This window comes from Sphaeramia orbicularis, chromosome 14, assembly GCF_902148855.1.
Source record: "Sphaeramia orbicularis chromosome 14, fSphaOr1.1, whole genome shotgun sequence".
In the NCBI taxonomy this organism is placed as follows: domain Eukaryota; kingdom Metazoa; phylum Chordata; class Actinopteri; order Kurtiformes; family Apogonidae; genus Sphaeramia; species Sphaeramia orbicularis.
Genome location: NC_043970.1, coordinates 55,871,397 through 55,892,037, shown reverse-complemented (window position 1 = coordinate 55,892,037; position 20,641 = coordinate 55,871,397). Strand labels below are relative to the sequence as shown.

The 20,641-nt window shown below is 41.1% G+C and overlaps 2 protein-coding genes across 11 annotated transcripts; one reads left to right on the top strand and one right to left on the bottom strand.

Annotated features, from left to right (window-relative positions):
- Window positions 1–3,765: 3,765 nt before the first annotated feature.
- On the bottom strand, window positions 3,766–9,586 carry LOC115433544 (polyubiquitin-C). 5 transcript variants are annotated; one of them, XM_030155010.1, is made up of 4 exons: window positions 9,432–9,586; window positions 8,560–8,795; window positions 4,074–4,527; window positions 3,766–3,845 (listed from the first exon to the last, which is right to left on the bottom strand). In XM_030155010.1, exons 2-4 carry the CDS (start codon window positions 8,785–8,787, stop codon window positions 3,838–3,840), a joined length of 690 nt encoding a protein of 229 aa, XP_030010870.1. In that variant the 5' UTR covers window positions 8,788–8,795; window positions 9,432–9,586; the 3' UTR covers window positions 3,766–3,837. The 5 variants fall into 5 exon arrangements, with proteins under 5 accessions (XP_030010870.1, XP_030010868.1, XP_030010869.1 ...); XM_030155008.1 differs by lacking the exon at window positions 4,074–4,527 and having other exon boundaries at window positions 3,766–3,864; window positions 7,441–8,795; window positions 9,432–9,585; XM_030155009.1 differs by having other exon boundaries at window positions 3,838–4,527.
- Window positions 8,875–20,123, top strand: cenpv (centromere protein V). Of its 6 annotated transcripts, none has more exons than XM_030155014.1 (6): window positions 8,876–9,228; window positions 13,123–13,224; window positions 15,920–16,011; window positions 19,435–19,504; window positions 19,589–19,703; window positions 19,908–20,123. In XM_030155014.1, the coding sequence occupies exons 3-6, from the start codon at window positions 15,920–15,922 to the stop codon at window positions 20,063–20,065; spliced, it is 435 nt and encodes a 144-aa protein (XP_030010874.1). In that variant the 5' UTR covers window positions 8,876–9,228; window positions 13,123–13,224; the 3' UTR covers window positions 20,066–20,123. The 6 variants fall into 6 exon arrangements, with proteins under 6 accessions (XP_030010877.1, XP_030010874.1, XP_030010875.1 ...); XM_030155015.1 differs by having other exon boundaries at window positions 13,117–13,224; XM_030155017.1 differs by lacking the exon at window positions 13,123–13,224 and having other exon boundaries at window positions 8,875–9,228.
- Window positions 20,124–20,641: the final 518 nt, after the last annotated feature.

Genomic DNA, 20,641 nt, shown 5'->3' with positions numbered 1-20,641 from the left:
TGCACAAACATTGGGCATAGCCACTACAACAATTTGGAATGTTCTGAAAAAGAAAGAAACTACCGGTGTAGTGAGCAACAAACATCGAACAGGTCGGCCCAGGGTAACAACAGCAGTTGATGACAGAAACATTGTGAGAGCTGTCAAGAAAAACCCCAAAACTACAATCACTGACATCACTGCCAACCTCCACAGGGCAGGGGTGAAAGTGTCACAATCCACAGTTCGAAGAAGACTTTGAGAGAAGGAATATAGAGGCCATACCACAAGATGCAAACCACTCATCAGCAAAAAGAATCGGAAGGTCAGATTGGATTTTGCAAAAAAGTACAGAGATCAGCCACAAAAGTTTTGGAACAGCGTTTTATGGACTGATGAGACCAAGATTAACCTCTACCAAAGTGATGGAAAGGCCAAAGTATGGAGAAAGAAAGGATCTGCTTATGATCCAAAACATACAAGCTCATCTGTGAAACATGGTGGAGGTAGTGTCATGGCTTGGGCTTGCATGGCTGCTTCTGGAACGGGCTCACTAGTCTATTGATGATGTAACTCATGATGGTAGCAGCAGAATGAATTCTGATATCGACAAAACCATTCTGTCTGGAAATTTACAGAAAAATGCATCCAAACTAATCGGGAGAAGCTTCATCATGCAACAAGACAATGACCCAAAGCACACAGCCAACACTACAAAGGCCTTCATCAGGGGGAAAAAGTGGAAGGTCTTGGACTGACCAAGTCAGTCACTGGACCTTAACCCAACAGAACATGCATTTTACCTCCTGAAGAGGAGACTGAAGGGAGAAACCCCCAGAAGCAAACAAGAACTGAAAGAGGCTGCAGTAAAGGCCTGGAACAGCATTTCTAATGAAGAATGCAACAGCCTGGTGAAGTCAGTGGGTCACAGGCTCCATGCAGTTATTGCAAATACAGGTTTTACCACCAAATATTAAATGTTATTCACTTTAAGTTAATTTAGTAATGTCTGTTCCAATACTTTTGCTCACTTGAAAAGTGGGTGGTTTCAAAGAAAAGGCCATATTTCCTGGGTTGTTTTACACATTTTGATTTAATAACCACCAAATAAAAGCTGGAATTCTGAACTTTTGTGTCATATTCATCATTTTATCTGAAACCCAAATGTCTTCAGTATGCAACAAAAACAAAGGAATTGAACTTGCTGTTCCAATACTTTTGGAGGTGACTGTATATATATATATATATATATATATATATATATATATATATATATACATACATACATACACACGTACATACATATACACACACACACACACACATATATATATATATATATAATTAAAGGTTGTGTTGATGTCTGACACATTGATCATTGATCCTGACCCATGGTTCTCCACTGGTTCGGTTCTGTACAGATGTTCCTCTGTTCCGTCTCATGGATGAAAACCTGGAGCCTGCTGGATTACTGACGTCACGAACCCCTGGAGATAAACTTTGATGTGTTAGTGACATCTAGTGGTTGGTCATGAACATGAACTTTATTATTTCAATAAACAGAAGCAGAAACCTGTCCTCCATCAGCTGTTCCAGTCTGAACTCTGGGTTGCTCTGTTTCCATCAGTAGGTTCCTTCTTCGTAGAACACACATCTTTGTCTGAGAACTTTCCCTCACACACATATGACCACGTTCATTTTTTCTGCTGTAGGTCAGGGGTATTCAAACCTGGTCCTGGAGGGCCAGTGTCCTGCATGTTCTATACCAGGGCTGTCAAACTCATTTTAGTTCAGGGGCCATATCTTCCGAATATGATCTGCAGTGGGCCGGACCAGTAAATTAATAACATAATAATATATGAATAATGCCAACTCCAAACATTTCAATGTGTTTTATTGTGAAAAAAGTAAATTACATTATGGAAATGTTTTTATCTATAAACTGTCCTTTTAAAAATGTGAATAACATGGAAAATTTATTCAGAAAAATAAGTGCAATTTTAACTCTATTCTGCCTCTGCTTATCATTTGTAAATGTGCATTACAACTTATAGATCACAGTGGATCTGCAAATATACAAAGTATTTGAGTAACTGGCAGAATATTAGTAAAACTGTGCTTACTTCTCTTAGGAAATCTCTAGTTTTTCATATTTTTGGTGAAAGGCTAGTTTGTAAATTTACACATTTTCATGTAATGTCACTTTTTTTACACTAAAACACAGGAACAATTTGGAATTGTCATTATTTGTAGGTTTTTATGGTAGTATTTTACTGATCTGACCCACTTGAGACTAAAGTAGGGCTTTATATGGGCCCTAAAGTAAAACCATTGCCTGTTAATATCTTCAGTGTAATTTCTGCATTTCATAAATTCATCCTACGGGCTGGACTGGACCCTTTGGCGGGCCGGATTTGGCCCCTGGGCCGCATGTTTGACACCTGTGATGTGGATGTTTCCCTCTTCCATCACACCTGGTTCTGGAGATGATCAGCTCATCTTTGGTATTTTTGATATTTATAAAAATGGTACGTAAGGCAATTTTTGAAGGATACAACTGTTAAGATCTAAAAAGTAAATAATTTATTTTTGACTCTACATTAAATTACCATTAATTTGGTTGGTTATGTGTTCTATTTTTCTTGTTTAGTTACTTTTTTATGTTTTGGTTCATTTGTTTGGCTGTTTGCATTGTTGTTTTTTTCTTTTTCCTATACTGAATGCTGGGTAGCTGAATGTGTTCTGCAGGACAGGTATTGATAGAAGCATTCTGCTTCTGCCTGGGCCTGTTCAGTCACTAACCTGTTGGTAATGTTTGGAGTGTTGACACTGGTTGGATTATGTGCGGACGGAATAAAGAATTTCATCATCATCTTCAAGCTGTGCAGAAGGAGGAAAAATCAAGGTCTGATGGAAGAGGGAAACATCTAGAACTTGCAAGATACTGACCCTCCAGGAGCACAGTTCAATACTATGGATGGAAGGTTTTTCTGTCCGTTCCTAAGGTAAGAAACAAGCATTTAATGGACACATACACATTAATATGAACCTTTAAAGGTACGGCATCCTTTTATCGACATGTTCTAGAGCACAGATGTCAAACAAGCAGCCCCTGGGCCAAATGCGGCCCACTAAATGGTCCAATCTGGCCCCTGAAATGAATTTGTGAAATGCAAAAAATTACACTGAAGATATGAACAATCAAAGATGTTGAACTGGTTTGAGCCAAATGTCATCTAAAGTAAAATAGTCTAATAACCCTTACAATAAAATGTGAACCTGTAAATTAAGTACAATTTTAACAATATTCTGTTACTAAATGTTTTGTGGATTTGCAAGTTGTGTTAATAAGTTTGTCACATAATATTGTAGACTCATTTTAGTTACACATTCCAAACTTCAAAATTTCAACATCATGTTGGTGTAACATATGTACAAGTGAAAAGTTGAGGTCTAATATTGTTAAAATTTAGCTTATTTTTCTAAAGAAATTACATTTTTTCCCTGGTTATTCACGTTTTAGGTGAAAAGATGGTTTGTAAATGTAAATATTTTCATAATTTAATGTTTTTTACTGCACTAAAATGAAGAGAAAACTGGGAGTTGTCATTATTTATAGGTTTTTATGCTATAATTTTAATGGTTTGGCCCACTTGAGATCAAATTGGGCTGAATGTGGCCCCCTGAACTAAAATAAGTTTGACAGCCCTGGTCTAGAGACTACAGTTAAAGAGGTTTATTTTCACATTCATGTCTATAAAAAAAAACAAAACAAAAACTATCAACTGACTTCACATCCTTTATTGGTTTGTTATAGTGAACCTGGTAAAAACATGGAATTATTGAGCATTTTCCACTTTACTGCCCCCCCCTCAGACGGAGGACCAGGTGAAGGGTGGACTCCTTCTGGATGTTGTAGTCAGACAGGGTGCGGCCATCTTCCAGCTGCTTTCCAGCGAAGATCAACCTCTGCTGGTCTGGGGGAATGCCTTCCTTATCCTGGATCTTAGCCTTGACATTTTCAATGGTGTCGCTGGGCTCCACCTCCAGGGTGATGGTCTTGCCAGTGAGGGTTTTGACAAAGATTTGCATACCACCCCTCAGACGGAGGACCAGGTGGAGGGTGGACTCCTTCTGGATGTTGTAGTCAGACAGGGTGCGGCCATCTTCTAGCTGCTTTCCAGCGAAGATCAACCTCTGCTGGTCTGGGGGAATGCCTTCCTTATCCTGGATCTTAGCCTTGACATTTTCAATGGTGTCGCTGGGCTCCACCTCCAGGGTGATGGTCTTGCCAGTGAGGGTTTTGACAAAGATTTGCATACCACCCCTCAGACGGAGGACCAGGTGGAGGGTGGACTCCTTCTGGATGTTGTAGTCAGACAGGGTGCGGCCATCTTCCAGCTGCTTTCCAGCAAAGATCAACCTCTGCTGGTCTGGGGGAATGCCTTCCTTATCCTGGATCTTAGCCTTGACATTTTCAATGGTGTCGCTGGGCTCCACCTCCAGGGTGATGGTCTTGCCAGTGAGGGTCTTCACGAAGATCTGCATGTTTGCACCTCTGAAAAATATATGAATTTACAAAATGCATTGGTATTAAATGAAGAACATAAAGTGTGTATTTGCTGGCCATCGTTCGACCACCCTCAGGAGGGGCTGTTTATCTTGTGACATGTTGGTCTCATATGAACCATCTGAGACCCTGAGAACCTCATGAACTGGTCTTCTGCTGGTGCCCAGAGTCAGGACTGAACAGGTGCAGCTGTGTTTCAGTTCCATGCAGCTAAACTCTGGAACAGTCTTCCTGATGACATCAGACAGGCCTCTACTGTGACAGTGTTTCAGTCCAGGCTGAAAACAGCCGTTCAACTGTGCATAAAACAACTGAAAGGGTTCCATCTGCACTCTCCTGTTTTACTTTGTTTTAATTGATTATTTATGTTTTATTGATTATATTTTTAATTGTAATTGTGTTTTTAACCTGTCTCTTTTCCATTTCTGTAAAGCACTGTCAATTCCCCTGTGTATGAATTGTGCTATACAAATAAATCTGCCTTGCCTATCTACACCCCTCTGGAGGGGCGCCGTCTATAACCCGGTGAACCCCTCTGGAGGGGGCCGTCTATAACCCGGTGAACCCCTCTGGAGGGGGCCGTCTATAACCTGGTGAACCCGGAGGTTCCAGCACCGGCGCCATTTTGAAACCAGCCATTGTTGTTTCTCTTGGTTTTGTTCGATAATGTTTTCCCGCAAATGGACGCCAGGCCTAGAACAGTTTCCTATTGTTCCGTGTTTCTGTTCAGTCTGTGTCGTTAGTATTAAAGCTAAAGGTCACTAAAGGTGGGTTCTAAACAGATCAATGACGACATGTTAGCGTTTACTCCATTACTGCTAATATTACTGTCGTTAAATTTTACAGTAACTGTTTACACGGTAGCTAATTACCTACAACAACAGGACAAACACAATAACAGTTTAATTATCTGAATTCTGTTTAAACAGACACGGGCTGTGGTCCGTAAACCGGTCATTTATCGTATTTACTCTGTTTTTTTTTTTCTTCCGTTTGTACTTACACTGGCTCTCCTCTTCCGTGTCACTCTGCCGCAGAACCGCCTCTATCCTGCTGCCAAGGGGACGGCCGATTTATACGCCGACGCGTTACGGACAAGTACTCATCCGCATTTGAAACTAGTCCGCTTTCTGGCGTTCGCGTTATGTACAGCTGTTAATATTTTGGTTTCATGATGTAAATTTATTTTTGTTAAATTATGAAAATTAATCCAGCAGTATTATAACTTCCCTCTAAAAGTGTGGAACTGCAGTAAATTCAGGAAGAATAACCACCGGAAGTTAGCATAGCTAGCATATAACTAGCTTCCGCTGCTAATGTGACGTTTCTACAGTAACAAACCTGTTGTAAATAATGAACCATGATGATGCAGAATTCTGCCACATAAACCTTTACAACAGCTTCCTTAAGTAAAGTAAGTAAAGTAAAGTAAATTTTATTTATAGAGCACTTTTCACAGACAGAGTCACAAAGTGCTTTATCAATTCAAATCAGAATCAAATTAAGTTTACAGAGACCCAACAGCTTCCTTTACACAGATAAAAGGTCCTATGGCTGTGAGAGGTTCCTAAACATCTACTGATGTTCTTTTTATCAGTATCTTGTTTCAGTATAATGGGGAAAGGATCAATAAGATATAAAACTAGTGTGTTTTCAACATGTCATGGACGAACATGGACTAATGCCTTATTTCATTTGCCTAGTCTAAGGCAGATCATCATCCAGACATAATGTAATCCATCATTATTTGACCAATCTGCAGCTCTTTAGTTGAAAACAGCAGGTTTTTGTCTAAATGATGTTTCATTATTAGATGTGCTGATTCATTTTCCTCTCCTTGATTCACGGGTTTCAGCTGATTGTCTGTTCTGCAGGGATCAGATCAATACCTGAGGATAAACAGCTCACACCTAATTATTTATGATCAGTGCTGAGCTGTGGATTAGATGGTAAATACCACAGCACAATCCAAATACCTGTGATAATGTGCACACCTCATCTACCTGGTCTAATCCATAACACCACAAACACAGTGTCCAGTCAAACCCATAAATTCACGCGTTGGGACCACTGTTGAAGTAGAGCACAAGTGGGAACTGGAAATGAATGTTGTGTCTGAAGATCAAATATGGGAACGAGTGTGTGAGAGTGGACATAAATTGACTAGCAGTCCTAGTATCTTTAAAATAGAACACTAGTATAAGATAAATGTAATTATGTAAATATTTCCTGTAAAGGGAATACATTCTAGCTACACTGTTGCATTCTGGGAAGTTTTATTTGCCTCTTTGTCCCGTTTAATACTTCAACCTAAAGATGGCGCCACATCCACACAGAAAAAACAAACATGTCAACCATCTCACATCAATTTGTCCCCTTCTGCAGTTCAACCTCTTCATGTGGACAGGTAGGTTTAATAAAAGTCCAGGGAACTGGTGTGGTTTAATGTCCTGCAGTACAAACACACCTGGTGTTTGAGGACAGAGATGACCATTAGGACTACTGACCAATATAACTGACCACTGCAGCTTATACTAGATGAAGCAGTGTCTACATTCTGGATACTTCTGTGGTACCCATACTTTAATACTCATGTCAACATGATAGTTTATATATTCAAACATCTGAAAACCTGTAAATGTCATGAAGCGCCACTGAAACATCAGTCCACCCCCATTTAAAAATTCTACTAAATCAAAACACAAATCATGATCTTAGGTTTCAACCTTTATTAATTCAGGTACTTCAAACATTTGGTCATTGAAGAACTCTTTATGTGTAATAACTTCTGAATGCAGCACAGCATATTTAAACATGTTACTGAAAGAAAGTTAAGAACATGGAATTATTGAGCATTTTCCACTTTACTGCCCCCCCCTCAGACGGAGGACCAGGTGGAGGGTGGACTCCTTCTGGATGTTGTAGTCAGACAGGGTGCGGCCATCTTCCAGCTGTTTTCCAGCAAAGATCAACCTCTGCTGGTCTGGGGGAATGCCTTCCTTGTCCTGGATCTTGGCCTTCACGTTCTCAATGGTATCGCTGGGCTCCACCTCCAGGGTGATGGTTTTGCCGGTGAGGGTCTTGACAAAGATCTGCATACCACCCCTCAGACGGAGAACCAGGTGAAGGGTGGACTCCTTCTGGATGTTGTAGTCAGACAGGGTGCGGCCATCTTCCAGCTGCTTTCCAGCAAAGATCAACCTCTGCTGGTCTGGGGGAATGCCTTCCTTATCCTGGATCTTGGCCTTGACATTTTCAATGGTGTCGCTGGGCTCCACCTCCAGGGTGATGGTCTTGCCAGTGAGGGTTTTGACAAAGATTTGCATACCACCCCTCAGACGGAGGACCAGGTGGAGGGTGGACTCCTTCTGGATGTTGTAGTCAGACAGGGTGCGGCCATCTTCCAGCTGTTTGCCGGCAAAGATCAACCTCTGCTGGTCTGGGGGAATGCCTTCCTTATCCTGGATCTTGGCCTTGACATTTTCAATGGTGTCGCTGGGCTCCACCTCCAGGGTGATGGTCTTTCCTGTCAGGGTCTTGACGAAGATCTGCATACCACCCCTCAGACGGAGGACCAGGTGGAGGGTGGACTCCTTCTGGATGTTGTAGTCAGACAGGGTGCGGCCATCTTCCAGCTGCTTTCCAGCGAAGATCAACCTCTGCTGGTCTGGGGGAATGCCTTCCTTATCCTGGATCTTAGCCTTGACATTTTCAATTGTGTCACTGGGCTCCACCTCCAGGGTGATGGTCTTTCCTGTCAGGGTCTTGACGAAGATCTGCATACCACCCCTCAGACGGAGGACCAGGTGGAGGGTGGACTCCTTCTGGATGTTGTAGTCAGACAGGGTGCGGCCATCTTCCAGCTGTTTGCCGGCAAAGATCAACCTCTGCTGGTCTGGGGGAATGCCTTCCTTATCCTGGATCTTAGCCTTGACATTTTCAATTGTGTCACTGGGCTCCACCTCCAGGGTGATGGTCTTTCCTGTCAGGGTCTTCACGAAGATCTGCATACCACCCCTCAGACGCAGAACCAGGTGGAGGGTGGACTCCTTCTGGATGTTGTAGTCAGACAGGGTGCGGCCATCTTCCAGCTGTTTGCCGGCAAAGATCAACCTCTGCTGGTCTGGGGGAATGCCTTCCTTATCCTGGATCTTAGCCTTGACATTTTCAATGGTGTCACTGGGCTCCACCTCCAGGGTGATGGTCTTGCCAGTAAGTGTTTTCACAAAGATCTGCATGTTGGCACCTTTTAAAGCACAAACCCCCCCCCCCCAAAAAAAAAGCATTAACAAATGACATTTCACAGAAACCGCAAACAAAACTACCACAAGAGGTAAATTTAAACACCTATGTATGAAGTCATAATACAGTTAGAAATGAGTCTGCTCATTTAATAAATGTGTCATAGTGGGTTATCATTTAAAAAGGCATATTAGAAACATAATACAGTTATACTGGAAAAACTTCAAACAGATTAAATAGGTCGTGGCCTCAGAACTGTGTCCCTCCGCAGCCATTCCACACTCAGCGCCATTTTGAGTGCAGACTGACCTTCCTTTTGTTCCGCTGCCGCTAATGGACGATACTGGAAATGTGGAGTCATTGTTGAAGCTAACATTAGCCTTCGTTCTACCGCCTCACAGATTCAACGTAGTCAACATCGACACGACAAATCCAAGGTAAGGTATATAAAACAACTTTAAGGATCTACTGTTTGGGCACTATTTTAAAAACCGCGTTCAATTGAAAATGACGTGTCTTCAACCCACCCAGCGTTACCGACCGACAACAAAACTACGAGAAAATAATTCCATCGCAGAGCAAACGACTGGTATAAACAAGTTACTAATATATAATTGACAAGAAATTCAGTAATACTCACAGAAGAATAACGCAGTATTAAATCTTCTCTGGGCTTCGGTGTGTCTTCCTTTCTGCTTCCGCTGAGTGAATATGCCGCAGTGGAGGCTGATGCCGTATTATATAGAACAGTCCTTACGTCATCACGTAGTATCCTTCCGCATCTCACACGGACCTCTGTCGGCCTCGAATCATCATTACGAACTGAATTGTGTCTGCATAATGTGTATTTATAAATGTGCCGATAAGAATAGGGTTAAATAACTACGCTCACTGAAACGTCATGCTTTATAAACCTAGATTTTGACATATTTTTTTTTTTTATCGGCGGAGGGATATTTCCATAGCGCACTAAGGCGTTGGCTCCAGAATTTGCTAGAATCCCTCAGCAACAGGAGGCGTGGCCTGGCCTCTGGTTAGATGACACAGTTGTTTGTTTGGTCGGTGATTGGTTGCTGAGTAACTGTAAGGAATGTTTAATGAAGACTAAATGTTTATGACTGAACTCAGACCAGGTTGACCCAAAAAACACAGAAAAGGTAGATAATAAGTAAAGACTAGTACCAGTTCTTAAACTGTATAGAGTCTGGTAAATCTAAGACGTGTGTAAGACCATGCAAACATTTATTTCTGTGTCTTAATGTTTAACCCATTGTCTGGTGGAATGACTGAGTTACTGTGTGCAGACAGCTGACCCCTGGTAAACCTCTGGTACACCCCTGGTACACCCCTGGTAAACCCCTAGTAAACCTCTACTAAACCCCTGGTAAACCTCTGGTAAACCCCTAGTAAACCTCTACTAAACCCCTGGTAAACCTCTGGTAAACCCCTAGTAAACCTCCGGTAAACCTCTACTAAACCCCTGGTAAACCTCTGGTACACCCCTGGTACACCCCTAGTAAACCTCCGGTAAACCTCTACTAAACCCCTGGTAAACCTCTGGTACACCCCTGGTACACCCCTAGTAAACCTCCGGTAAACCTCTACTAAACCCCTGGTAAACCTCTGGTACACCCCTGGTACACCCCTAGTAAACCTCCGGTAAACCTCTACTAAACCCCTGGTAAACCCCTGGTAAACCTCTGGTAAACCCATAGTAAACCTCCGGTAAACCTCTACTAAACCCCTGGTAAACCCCTGGTAAACCTCTGGTAAACCCCTAGTAAACCTCCGGTAAACCTCTACTAAACCCCTGGTAAACCTCTGGTAAACCTCTGGTAAACTGCCTCTGAACAGATGGAAACCTGTTTGGTTGCTGTGTCATCAGCTGTTAGAGGATGATGACGCTGCTCCCAGGCCTCTTTGACCTGGTCCAGCCTGTCATCCATCCACTATTTCTGTACTTAACTTATATTAACCCATAAGGATCCAGTGCTACCTCTGTGACTGTTCCCAAATGTTTTTTTTCTCTATATTTAACCATTTTTGAGTAACATCAACATTTATGGTCATGTTATCCTCTGTATTTCACATTATTCATTGTAAATCATGTATATTCTTGTATTTAATTCCCTGACTATGTAGATGTTCATGAAAACTTAGAGTAAACTCAAAGGTTATTCTATCACAAACAGAAAAAAATGAAGAACTAGAAGCACTCGGAGAGCGCAGACCTCCGCCAAGGCTGATCAGTGGCCCCCCCCCGTGGGCCCCCCCACGCCAAGGAGGTTATGTTTTTGCCAGGGTTTGTTTGTCTGTCTGTCTGTTTGTCTGTCTGTTAGTGTGCAACATAACTCAAAAAGTTATGGACAGATTTTGATGAAATTTTGTGGTCTGCACCCCCCCCCCCCCCCGTGGGCCCCCCCACCCCTGATCACCACCAAAATTTAATCATTTCTTCCTTATCCCATTTCCAACAAACCCTGAAAATTTCATCAAAATCTGTCCATAACTTTTTGAGTTATGTTGCACACTAACGGACAAACAAACAGACAAACAAACAAACAAACAAACAAACCCTGGCAAAAACATAACCTCCTTGGCGGAGGTAAAAATGGTCTTTTCAGCAAAGATATCATTAACTAAACCCAGTGTGTCCATCCACTGTCATTAATCTAACTCCATGGGTTTGACTGGAGAATCAATGTTGGTGTTTCCACAGTAACTACAGAGCCTCTGAACATCCAAATATGGTCATATCTGATGACCATGATAAGATGACAAACTGTATTTTACACCAATTATTCACATGTATTGCTAGGATTAGTGGATCAGCAGGTATTAAACAGTAAGATCAGTAGATGGTTGTGGTCACTGGTGGTTCTTTGGGTCTTTATGGGTTCATATTCACTGTGAGCCATCGTGCACTTCATCATTAAGCCATGAAACGTGAGGAGACATTCCTGATGCTTCGTACTGTACATGTAAGGCTCACAATCACCTCCGGAAATAGCCCTGACCTTAATACAGGAGGAAATGTGGGCACCAGTTTAGGTCCATGTGGATCATCTATGGTCAGCCGACAGCTGCAGATAAATCAGATTATTTTTCCACGTCTTTGGAGTCATTTTAGAATAGCTTACTCCACTGGTTTCCAACCTTTTTTGGCTCGTGACCCCATTTTAACACCACAAATTTCTGGCGACCCCAGACAGACATTCAAAATGGAGAAATGTTTTTTGTTCAAATTAATTTTTTTAACATTTTTTTTTTTTTATCATGTAATAGTTTGCTATACTATGTTGCAAATAAACATTAATGTTCGAGGACATTTAGTCTATATAATGTCTATTATTGTGGACAGAGGCAGTAAATCCAGGTGTAGATTACTGCACAAAGGGAGAATTTGATTTTCCTTGGTCAGGATCTGTCCAGTCAGTCCAGCTGTGATTCACAAGGAGGACAATTAATACTGAACAAACAAGAACTGAAACTATGAATTATGAAAGAGCTGCAGCATCTGAAACTGACCACAATGAACATTTGACACAGAAACAGAACCACAGTGCTGCAGTTTCAGCTTCAGAGTTTGTCATGTCTGTTATGGATTGGGATTGTTTCTCTCAACTCACCATATATTTTTTATTAGTAGGTTTCTTTTTTAATTTTTATCAATTGTTAGAAATTTCAGGTGACCCCATTTGAATTTCAGGCGACCCCACATGGGGTCCCGACCCCAAGGTTGAAAAACACTGGCCTACTCTTTTTTTTCCACAGAGCTTTCATTTTTCTTAGGTTCAGGTTTATAAAGAGGGTTCCCACAGGGTCCTAAAAAGTCTTAAACGTCTTGAATGGACAAATCTGTGTTTATTAGGCTACCTTAAAAAAAGTCTTTAAAAGAGAAAAATGTCTTTGGGAATGTTTTTTGAAATGGGCATTTAATTGTGTTCTAAGTACTCTTAAAAAGTCTTAAACTGAACTTGAAGAATACTGTAGGAACCCTGTAGAGGAGACCAACTATGTGCAGAGGATCTCTTCTAGTGTGACAGTTAAAACTCAACCTAACCTACTTCAGCTCTGACATGTTCAGACGTCAGCCCTGGTGTCCTTCTGGGTTAAACATTCAACCTGTAGATTGAACTAGTGGTGGTATTTTTGTGTAAATACGTGTTAGAGAACGTCCTCCTGAAGTGGTCCCGTCTACAGTGTTTCAGTATTGGTCTTGTTTTTGCTTCTGTGGCTGAAGCTGAGTGTGTGTGGGATGTGGTAGCTTGTGTCCTACTTTAGGGTGTGTGAGGAAAGACGCCGATAAAATCCTGTTTATTGAGTTTCAGGTGCGGCCGGGTCACGTGGCTGACAGCCTGACGCTGCATGTACGGAAACGCCCTGGAGTACAATGGGTGCAAAGGAACCTGAACGTCACAAGACACGAGGAGGTTTGTTGAACTGGATCTAGGTTTTAGGTCAATGGGCCCAAAGTAGGAATCAGACAAACAGAAGATCGAGACTGAGTACGGAAAGTTTTCCTCTGAGTTTGATCGGTTAACCCATGAAGACCCAAAACCACCTACCGATCCAAAATGATTAATCACTTCTCAACCACTAATCCTATTATGTAAAACACAGTTCTTCGTCTTTTCATGGTCATCAGATATGACCATATTTGGACGTTCAGAGGCTCCGTAGTTACCATGGAAACACTGTCATCTTCTCCAACACTGATTCCCCAGTCAAACCCATGGAGTTGGATCAATGACAGTGGATGGACACACTGGGTTTTATACACAATAGATAATAAATAAAATGAACAAAAATTATCAAAAAAAAAGATACAAAATGATAAATAGTGAAAAAAAAGCCAAAATTGAACTAAAAGGCAATATAAAAGTATAAAATGGACAAAAACAGCCAAAGTAACGACTAAACTGAACAAAAATTAATAATAAATCAACCAAATAATAAGTAGCATGAACAAATTAAGCCACAAACTGAAGAAAATTGAAGAAAAATTATAAAATGGGCAACATAATGTAGAAAAACAAAAAAAAGTGACAAAAGGAAGAAAAATTAATAAGTAAAATAAATAAAAATGAACAAAATAAGCCACAAACGGAAGAAAATTGAAGAAAAATAATAAAACCGCCAACATATTGTAGAAAAACAACCAAAATAAGTAACAAAATGACCAAAAGTGAATAAAATAATAAGTAAAATGAATAAAAATGAACAAAATAAGGTTGTAGAACCCATGGAGTTGGGTCAGTGACAGTGGATGGACACACTGGGTTTATGTTCAGTTCAAGACAGATTGGACTGAAAAAGACACTGTTTATTCACTTCAATCTGTTTCTGATATAATAACCATCAACTTTAATCTGAGCTTTAATGAACATCTACAGGATCAATGAATTAAATATTGAAAACACAGGATTTATACTGAAAAAAATGCAAAAAACAGAGGATGATATTTTAATAAATGGTGATAAATCACTTAAGAAAGGTTAAATGTAGAGTAGAACTCATTTGGGACCTGTGGTAAACGTAGTTCTGGGTCTGTATGAGTCAATTCTGTTTCCACAAACAGACCTGGACCTTCCACTCGACGCTCACTCAGGTGAACGTCTGTCACTGGGTTTGTTTTTGTGGGTCTCTGGTGAATGTAGGTCAGTCTTCCCTTACCCCGTTTAGGCCCTCCGGCAGCTCGCCGTGTCATGTGGCGCCCGTCCCATGATGCACCACGTCAGAGCTGAGCGTCTGGCTGGACCGGCCTGGCCTCTGAGGAATGTGTTTTTGTAAGTCAGCTGTACTTTGCCCCACCCCCTGCCTGGAATAATAAAGGAGTGTGTCACAGTGTTCCAGGAACAACAACCCTCGGAGCAGGAAACCAGGCCGGCCTCGTCCTGTCAAAGCTCCCACTGTTAGCATGAAATAGGTGTGGGGGGGGTTGGGCTTTTCCCACTGACAACCTGTGAGTGTCTTTAACATATCAACAGGTGAGAGACTTTCAATAACAATAATAACAATAATAATGATAATAATAAGAAGAATAAGAATAATAAGAATAACAATAAGAATAGTGGAGTAGATTTCTGTAGTGCTTTTCTAGGCACCCAAAGGACTTTAAAGGTAGGGCTGTGTATCGACAAGAATCTGGTGATACGATACAAATCATAATACTAGAATCACGATACAATATATCATGATACTGTTAAAAGGGCAATTTTTATTTTTTTTTTTAAAGATTTTTTAAAAGATTTTTTATATTTATATTATATTTATTTATATTTATTATTATTATTTTTATTCAAATGCAGATATGGTGGAAGTTCATTTTTGTTTTTTGTTTTTCTTTTTTTTTTTTTAATTATTTTTATTATCATTTATTCATTTTACATTCATTTATTCATATATATTTTTAAGACTTTTATATATTTTTAAGATTTTTTCCTGGAAGAATTGAATTTCACCAGAAATCTGCACAAATACAAAACACATTTTTATTTGATCCCAACAGGATCTAATGTTCTATCACCAAATGTTCCAACTGTGTTCAAACTGAAATTCTGTTTTACAGACATTCCAGTTTCAGATCCTGTTCAAATGTTCAGATTCTATTAGTTCACAACTAACATCAGAACAGGATTTGAGTTCAATCCCAACAAAGGATCGAACACTATTTAATAAAACAGTGTTAAATAATAGTAAATAAGATGAAAACAATAAAGAAAACCAAAAAACAAAGTGAACCTCTGCCATATCTGCATTTGAATAAATACCTAAAAATATCGATACAGTACTTTTTAATATCAATACAGTATTGTGAAATGAAATATTGCAATATATTGCAGGACCAATATTTTCTTACAGCCCTATTTAAAGGTGATGGTTTCAGTGGAAATGCAGCTGTTATCAGCCATAGACTTTGAGTGGAGACGCTGTAGTTCCTTCAGGGTGGGGGGTGGGGGGGTGGTTGTATAAACACAGGGTTTGGCCTCGTCTTCCATGTCAACACATTCCACAACCAGGTCCGACCAATTTCACCACAACGTTCTGTACCATGTGCTGTGTCCGGTCAAACCCACCGACACTGAAGTCCAGGTCCGGTAATGCTGTCGTGTGTTTGTTCCACAGATGGAGGCGGTCAAACACACGGGCGGATGCCACTGTGGAGCGGTTCGCTTCGAGGTCTGGGCTTCACCACACCTCCACGTTTTCCACTGCAAGTATGAACGTCACCTTCAGGAACCTCCGTAATCTGCTGACGGTCTAAACCACGGGTGTCAAACATGCGGCCCGGGGGCCAAATCCAGCCCGCCAAAGGGTCCAGTCCAGCCCGCCAAAGGGTCCAGTCTGACCCACCAAAGGGTCCAGTCCAGCCCGCCAAAGGGTCCAGTCCGACCCACCAAAGGGTCCAGTCCAGCCCGCCAAAGGGTCCAGTCCGACCCACCAAAGGGTCCAGCCCGGCCCCTGGGATGAATTTCGGCTAAAATTTACTTAGGGCTGGGGTCTGCAACCTTTATCATCAGTCAGAGCCGTTTTGCCCTCTCCCTCTTCTGCCAAAAAAAAAAAAAAATAGTCTGGAGCCACAAAAAATAACAGAGCTTATAAACTTTTAAAAGTTTTAATCTTTTTTATTTTTTATCTGTTCCAACTACTGAACACAACAAACACGTGCAGTATGGAATGGATTCTGGAGTATGATTACTCTAAAAGTACACTGTAAAAGTATTTCATAGTATTTGTACTAATAGTATATGAAGTACTAATACCAAAAATACCAAATTCATGAGGTATTTATTGGAAAAAATAATTTTATTCATCATTGAATTTAGTCTTAAAGCCTATTTCAGATGAAAAAATACACTTGTAGCTTGGAAGGGAATCTGTTGTAGGATTACCCCAAAAGTACACAGTACTCATACTCATACAGTCGCTCTATGAAAAGTATCACTATTTATGGAAATGATTCTCTTCAAAACTCAACACTGCCTCTGCAGTTCCCAGTTGTACTGCTCCATATTCTCCCGGAAAACGGACAGAATTACGTGAGTAATACAGTATACCTAGGACAGACAGAGCAGAAATGAACCCTTACTTTTGTTGTCTGGAAGGCACATTCGCTCCATGCAGCTCATCTACTGTAACTGTCGAATGAGTAGCGCACAAGAAAAACGCTAGCGGCTGGCTTGACCATGTAGAGGAGAATCGTAGCTGGCTTGACCACAGTCAAGAGAGCCACTACAAGGAGGATGAAGAGCCACATGCAGCTCCGGAGCCGCAGGTTACCGACCCCTGACTTAGGAGGTCAAATGAGTGTCCATTTGTGTCCAAAACAGTTGTCCTACAGTCATAGAAGTGTGTGTAAATAATGCTAATCCATTTGTGCACAGACTACTGATATTCTTTGACAGTGGAAGCTCTATTTTCATAAATATTGGATTTGGAATAGCACGTGTATGTGAAAACTTTTGCTGGTGGACGGACGTGACAGTGGACAGACGTGACATTACCCATGATGCTCTGGTCAGTCCCAGTACTTTATTAGGAATAAACTTCTAGACTTCCTATTGCTAATTGTGCTCTTCTTCATAAATGTTGCTATTGTGGATCTAAAACAATCCCAGCTGACACAAAAACACTAAATGTGTCAGTGGACGGATGTGACATGGTTGTTGTGGATCCCATCATACTGATGCTCTGCAGCCATGTCAGCGTTTACACTAATGATCCCTGTGCAAAAACTAGGAGCACTATTATTTATTGGATAGTTTAGCATCAGACTAAAGAGGAAAGAACAATATAGAATTGTTCTTTGTGTCTAAAAATGCTTCTTATTGTAAAAGTGTTGATGTAAACAGTGCTGTGTGCCATTCTTCATGTATGTATTGGTGGAACAGAAGCAGGATGGATCAGCACCATACTCCAGATTGAACCTGTACAAATAAAACATGTGATATGGAGGAGAGAATCTGGGAAGAAAAACTGGGGAATCCAAAAGAACAGAAGATTTGTTTTTCAGCTCAATTCAGTTCAAATAGAACTTGTCCATTTGTGACATGAAAATACAGCATTAATTGTGCTGAAATGGTTCATTTTGGAGCTGAAAACATAGTTCATATGAGCATCAACATGTTGAACAGAACTGAAATCCTGTCCATTTGAACAACTGTCATTTACCAACACAAAGTTCCTTTGGATTCACTGAGACTGATTTAATATGAACACAGACACAGAAGAGCTGTGAGCACATGTGAGCTGAAAAATTACACTAATGTATGAACAATCCTTTTAGTTCAGGTTCCACATTCAGACCAATTCAATCTCAAGTGGGTTGGATCAAATACTATCATAATAACATAGAAATAATGACAACTCCAAATGTTTCTCTTTGTAAATGTAAATATTATCATGTATTTACACTAAAACAAAGTATAATTTTGCAAAAAAAATTGAATAACCTGAACAAATATGAACAACCTGAAATGTCTAAAGAGTTTATTTTTTCCAATTTTAACAATATTCTGTCTGTTATTAAATGTTTTTGTGTATTTGTAGATCCACTGTGATCTGTAAGTTATAATGCACATGTGTAAGGTGCGTAAGGTGGCTGGGCGTACCCTTAGAGATAGGGGGAGGAGCTCAGTCACCAGGGAGGAGCTCGGAGTAGAACCGCTGCTCCTCCACGTCGAGAGGGGCCAGCTGAGGTGGCTCGGGCATCTGTTTCGGATGCCTCCTGAATGCCTCCCTGGGGAGGTGTTCCGGGCATGTCCCACCGGGAGGAGACCTCGGGGAAGACCCAGGACACGCTGGAGAAACTAATGTCTGTGGGCTGGCCTGGGAACGCCTCGGGGTCCCCCCGGAAGAGCTGGAGGAGGAGTCTGGGGAGAGGGAAGTCTGGGCATCCCTGCTTAGACTGTTACCCCCACGACCCGGCCCCGGAAGAAGCGGAGGATAATGGATGGATGGATGGATGTGTAAATGATAAACTGAGGCAGAATAGTGTTAAAATTACACTTTGGCTAAAATGTGCTTAGAGGTCTTCTGTCATCTACAAAGTTTCCTTAAAAATCTGAATAACATGAACAACTTGTATTGTTTTAAGAAAAAGAAGTGCAATTTTAACAATATTCTGCTTCAGTTTATCAGTTTATCATTTACACATGTGCGTTACAATCACACAAAACATTTAATAACAGAATATTGGTCAAATTTCATTTACTTTTCTTCAGACATTTCTGTTTGTTCATATTTGTTCGGGTTATTCACATTTTTTGTAAAGTTGTATAGTTTGGTAATGTAAACATTTTCATGTAATTTTACTCTTTTTTTACACCAAAACACAGAGAAAATTTGGGGTTGTGATTATTTATAGGTTATTCTGATAATATTATACTGGTTCTGACCCAGTTTAAATCTAATTGGACTGTATGTGTCTGTATGTGGAACCTGAGTTAAAAGGATTTTGACACCACTGATTAATATCTTCAGTGTAATTTTTCACAAATTCATCCTATGGGCTGGACTGGACCCTTTGGCGGGCCAGGTTTGGCCCCTGGGCCGCATGTTTGACACCTGTGGACTAAACTGTCTGTGATGTTTCAGTTCAACAGTAGCAGCCTGTCCACACCCACCTGTCTGTTTTCCAGTTGTAGCATCTGCACCAAGAAACAAAACCATCACTTCATTGTCCCAAAATGTAACTTCACACTCTTACAGGTGGGAAAACTTTTTATTCAAACATATTTGATTCACCTTTAGATAAACATCGCAGGTTTTTATTGAAATATGTTGATTTTCCAGGGTTCGGACAATCTGACAACGTACACGTTCAACACACACGTGGCCAAACACACCTTCTGTAAGACCTGTGGAGTTCAGAGCTTCTACAGCCCACGCTCCAACCCTGACGGCTACGGTAAGCCCCCCCCGCCCGACCCCTCAAACTGACAGTCACACCCCTGTCATGTGTTGGAACGACCTTTTCTTTCATCAGTGTTGTGTTTACCACCAGCCGTCCCCCTGTTTCCACCCAAACCCACTGGAACCCGGGGATCCTCCTGCAGCTCCAGCATCCGTTCTGGTTCTCCTCTGTTCTTTCATCAGTTCTGTCTCTCCTCAGGTGTTGCTCCTCATTGTTTGGATCCAGGTTCTGTTGCCAGTGTGACAGTGGAACAGTTCTGTGGTGAACAGTGGGAGGAGACCATGCGGACCCATGGGACCATCAGAGCCATGTCCAGACCTGCAGGAACATCAGCTGAGAACCAACACAAACACTGACACACTCATCCAACGGCTTTAATCCACAGTGTTTGGAACTAATAAACGGTAGAACATGCTCACAGTTTGAACCTGTGTGGTTCTTAACAGTGGACAGATTTATCATGTTTTATTTGTACAGGTTCAATCTGGAGTATGGTACTGATCCATCCTGCTTCTGTTCCACCAATACATACATGAAGAATGGCACACAGCACTGTTTACATCAACATTTTTACAATAAGAAGCATTTTTATACACAAAGAACAATTCTAGATTGTTCTTTCCTCTTTAGTCTGATGCTAAACTATCCAATAAATAATAGTGCTCCTAGTTTTTGCACAGGGATCATTAGTGTAAACGCTGACATGGCTGCAGAGCATCAGTATGATGGGATCCACAACAACCATGTCACATCCGTCCACTGACACATTTAGTGTTTTTGTGTCAGCTGGGATTGTTTTAGATCCACAATAGCAACATTTATGAAGAAGAGCACAATTAGCAATAGGAAGTCTAGAAGTTTATTCCTAACTAGAAGCACTCGGAGAGCGCAGACCTCCGCCAAGGCTGATCAGTGCCCCCCCCATGGGCCCC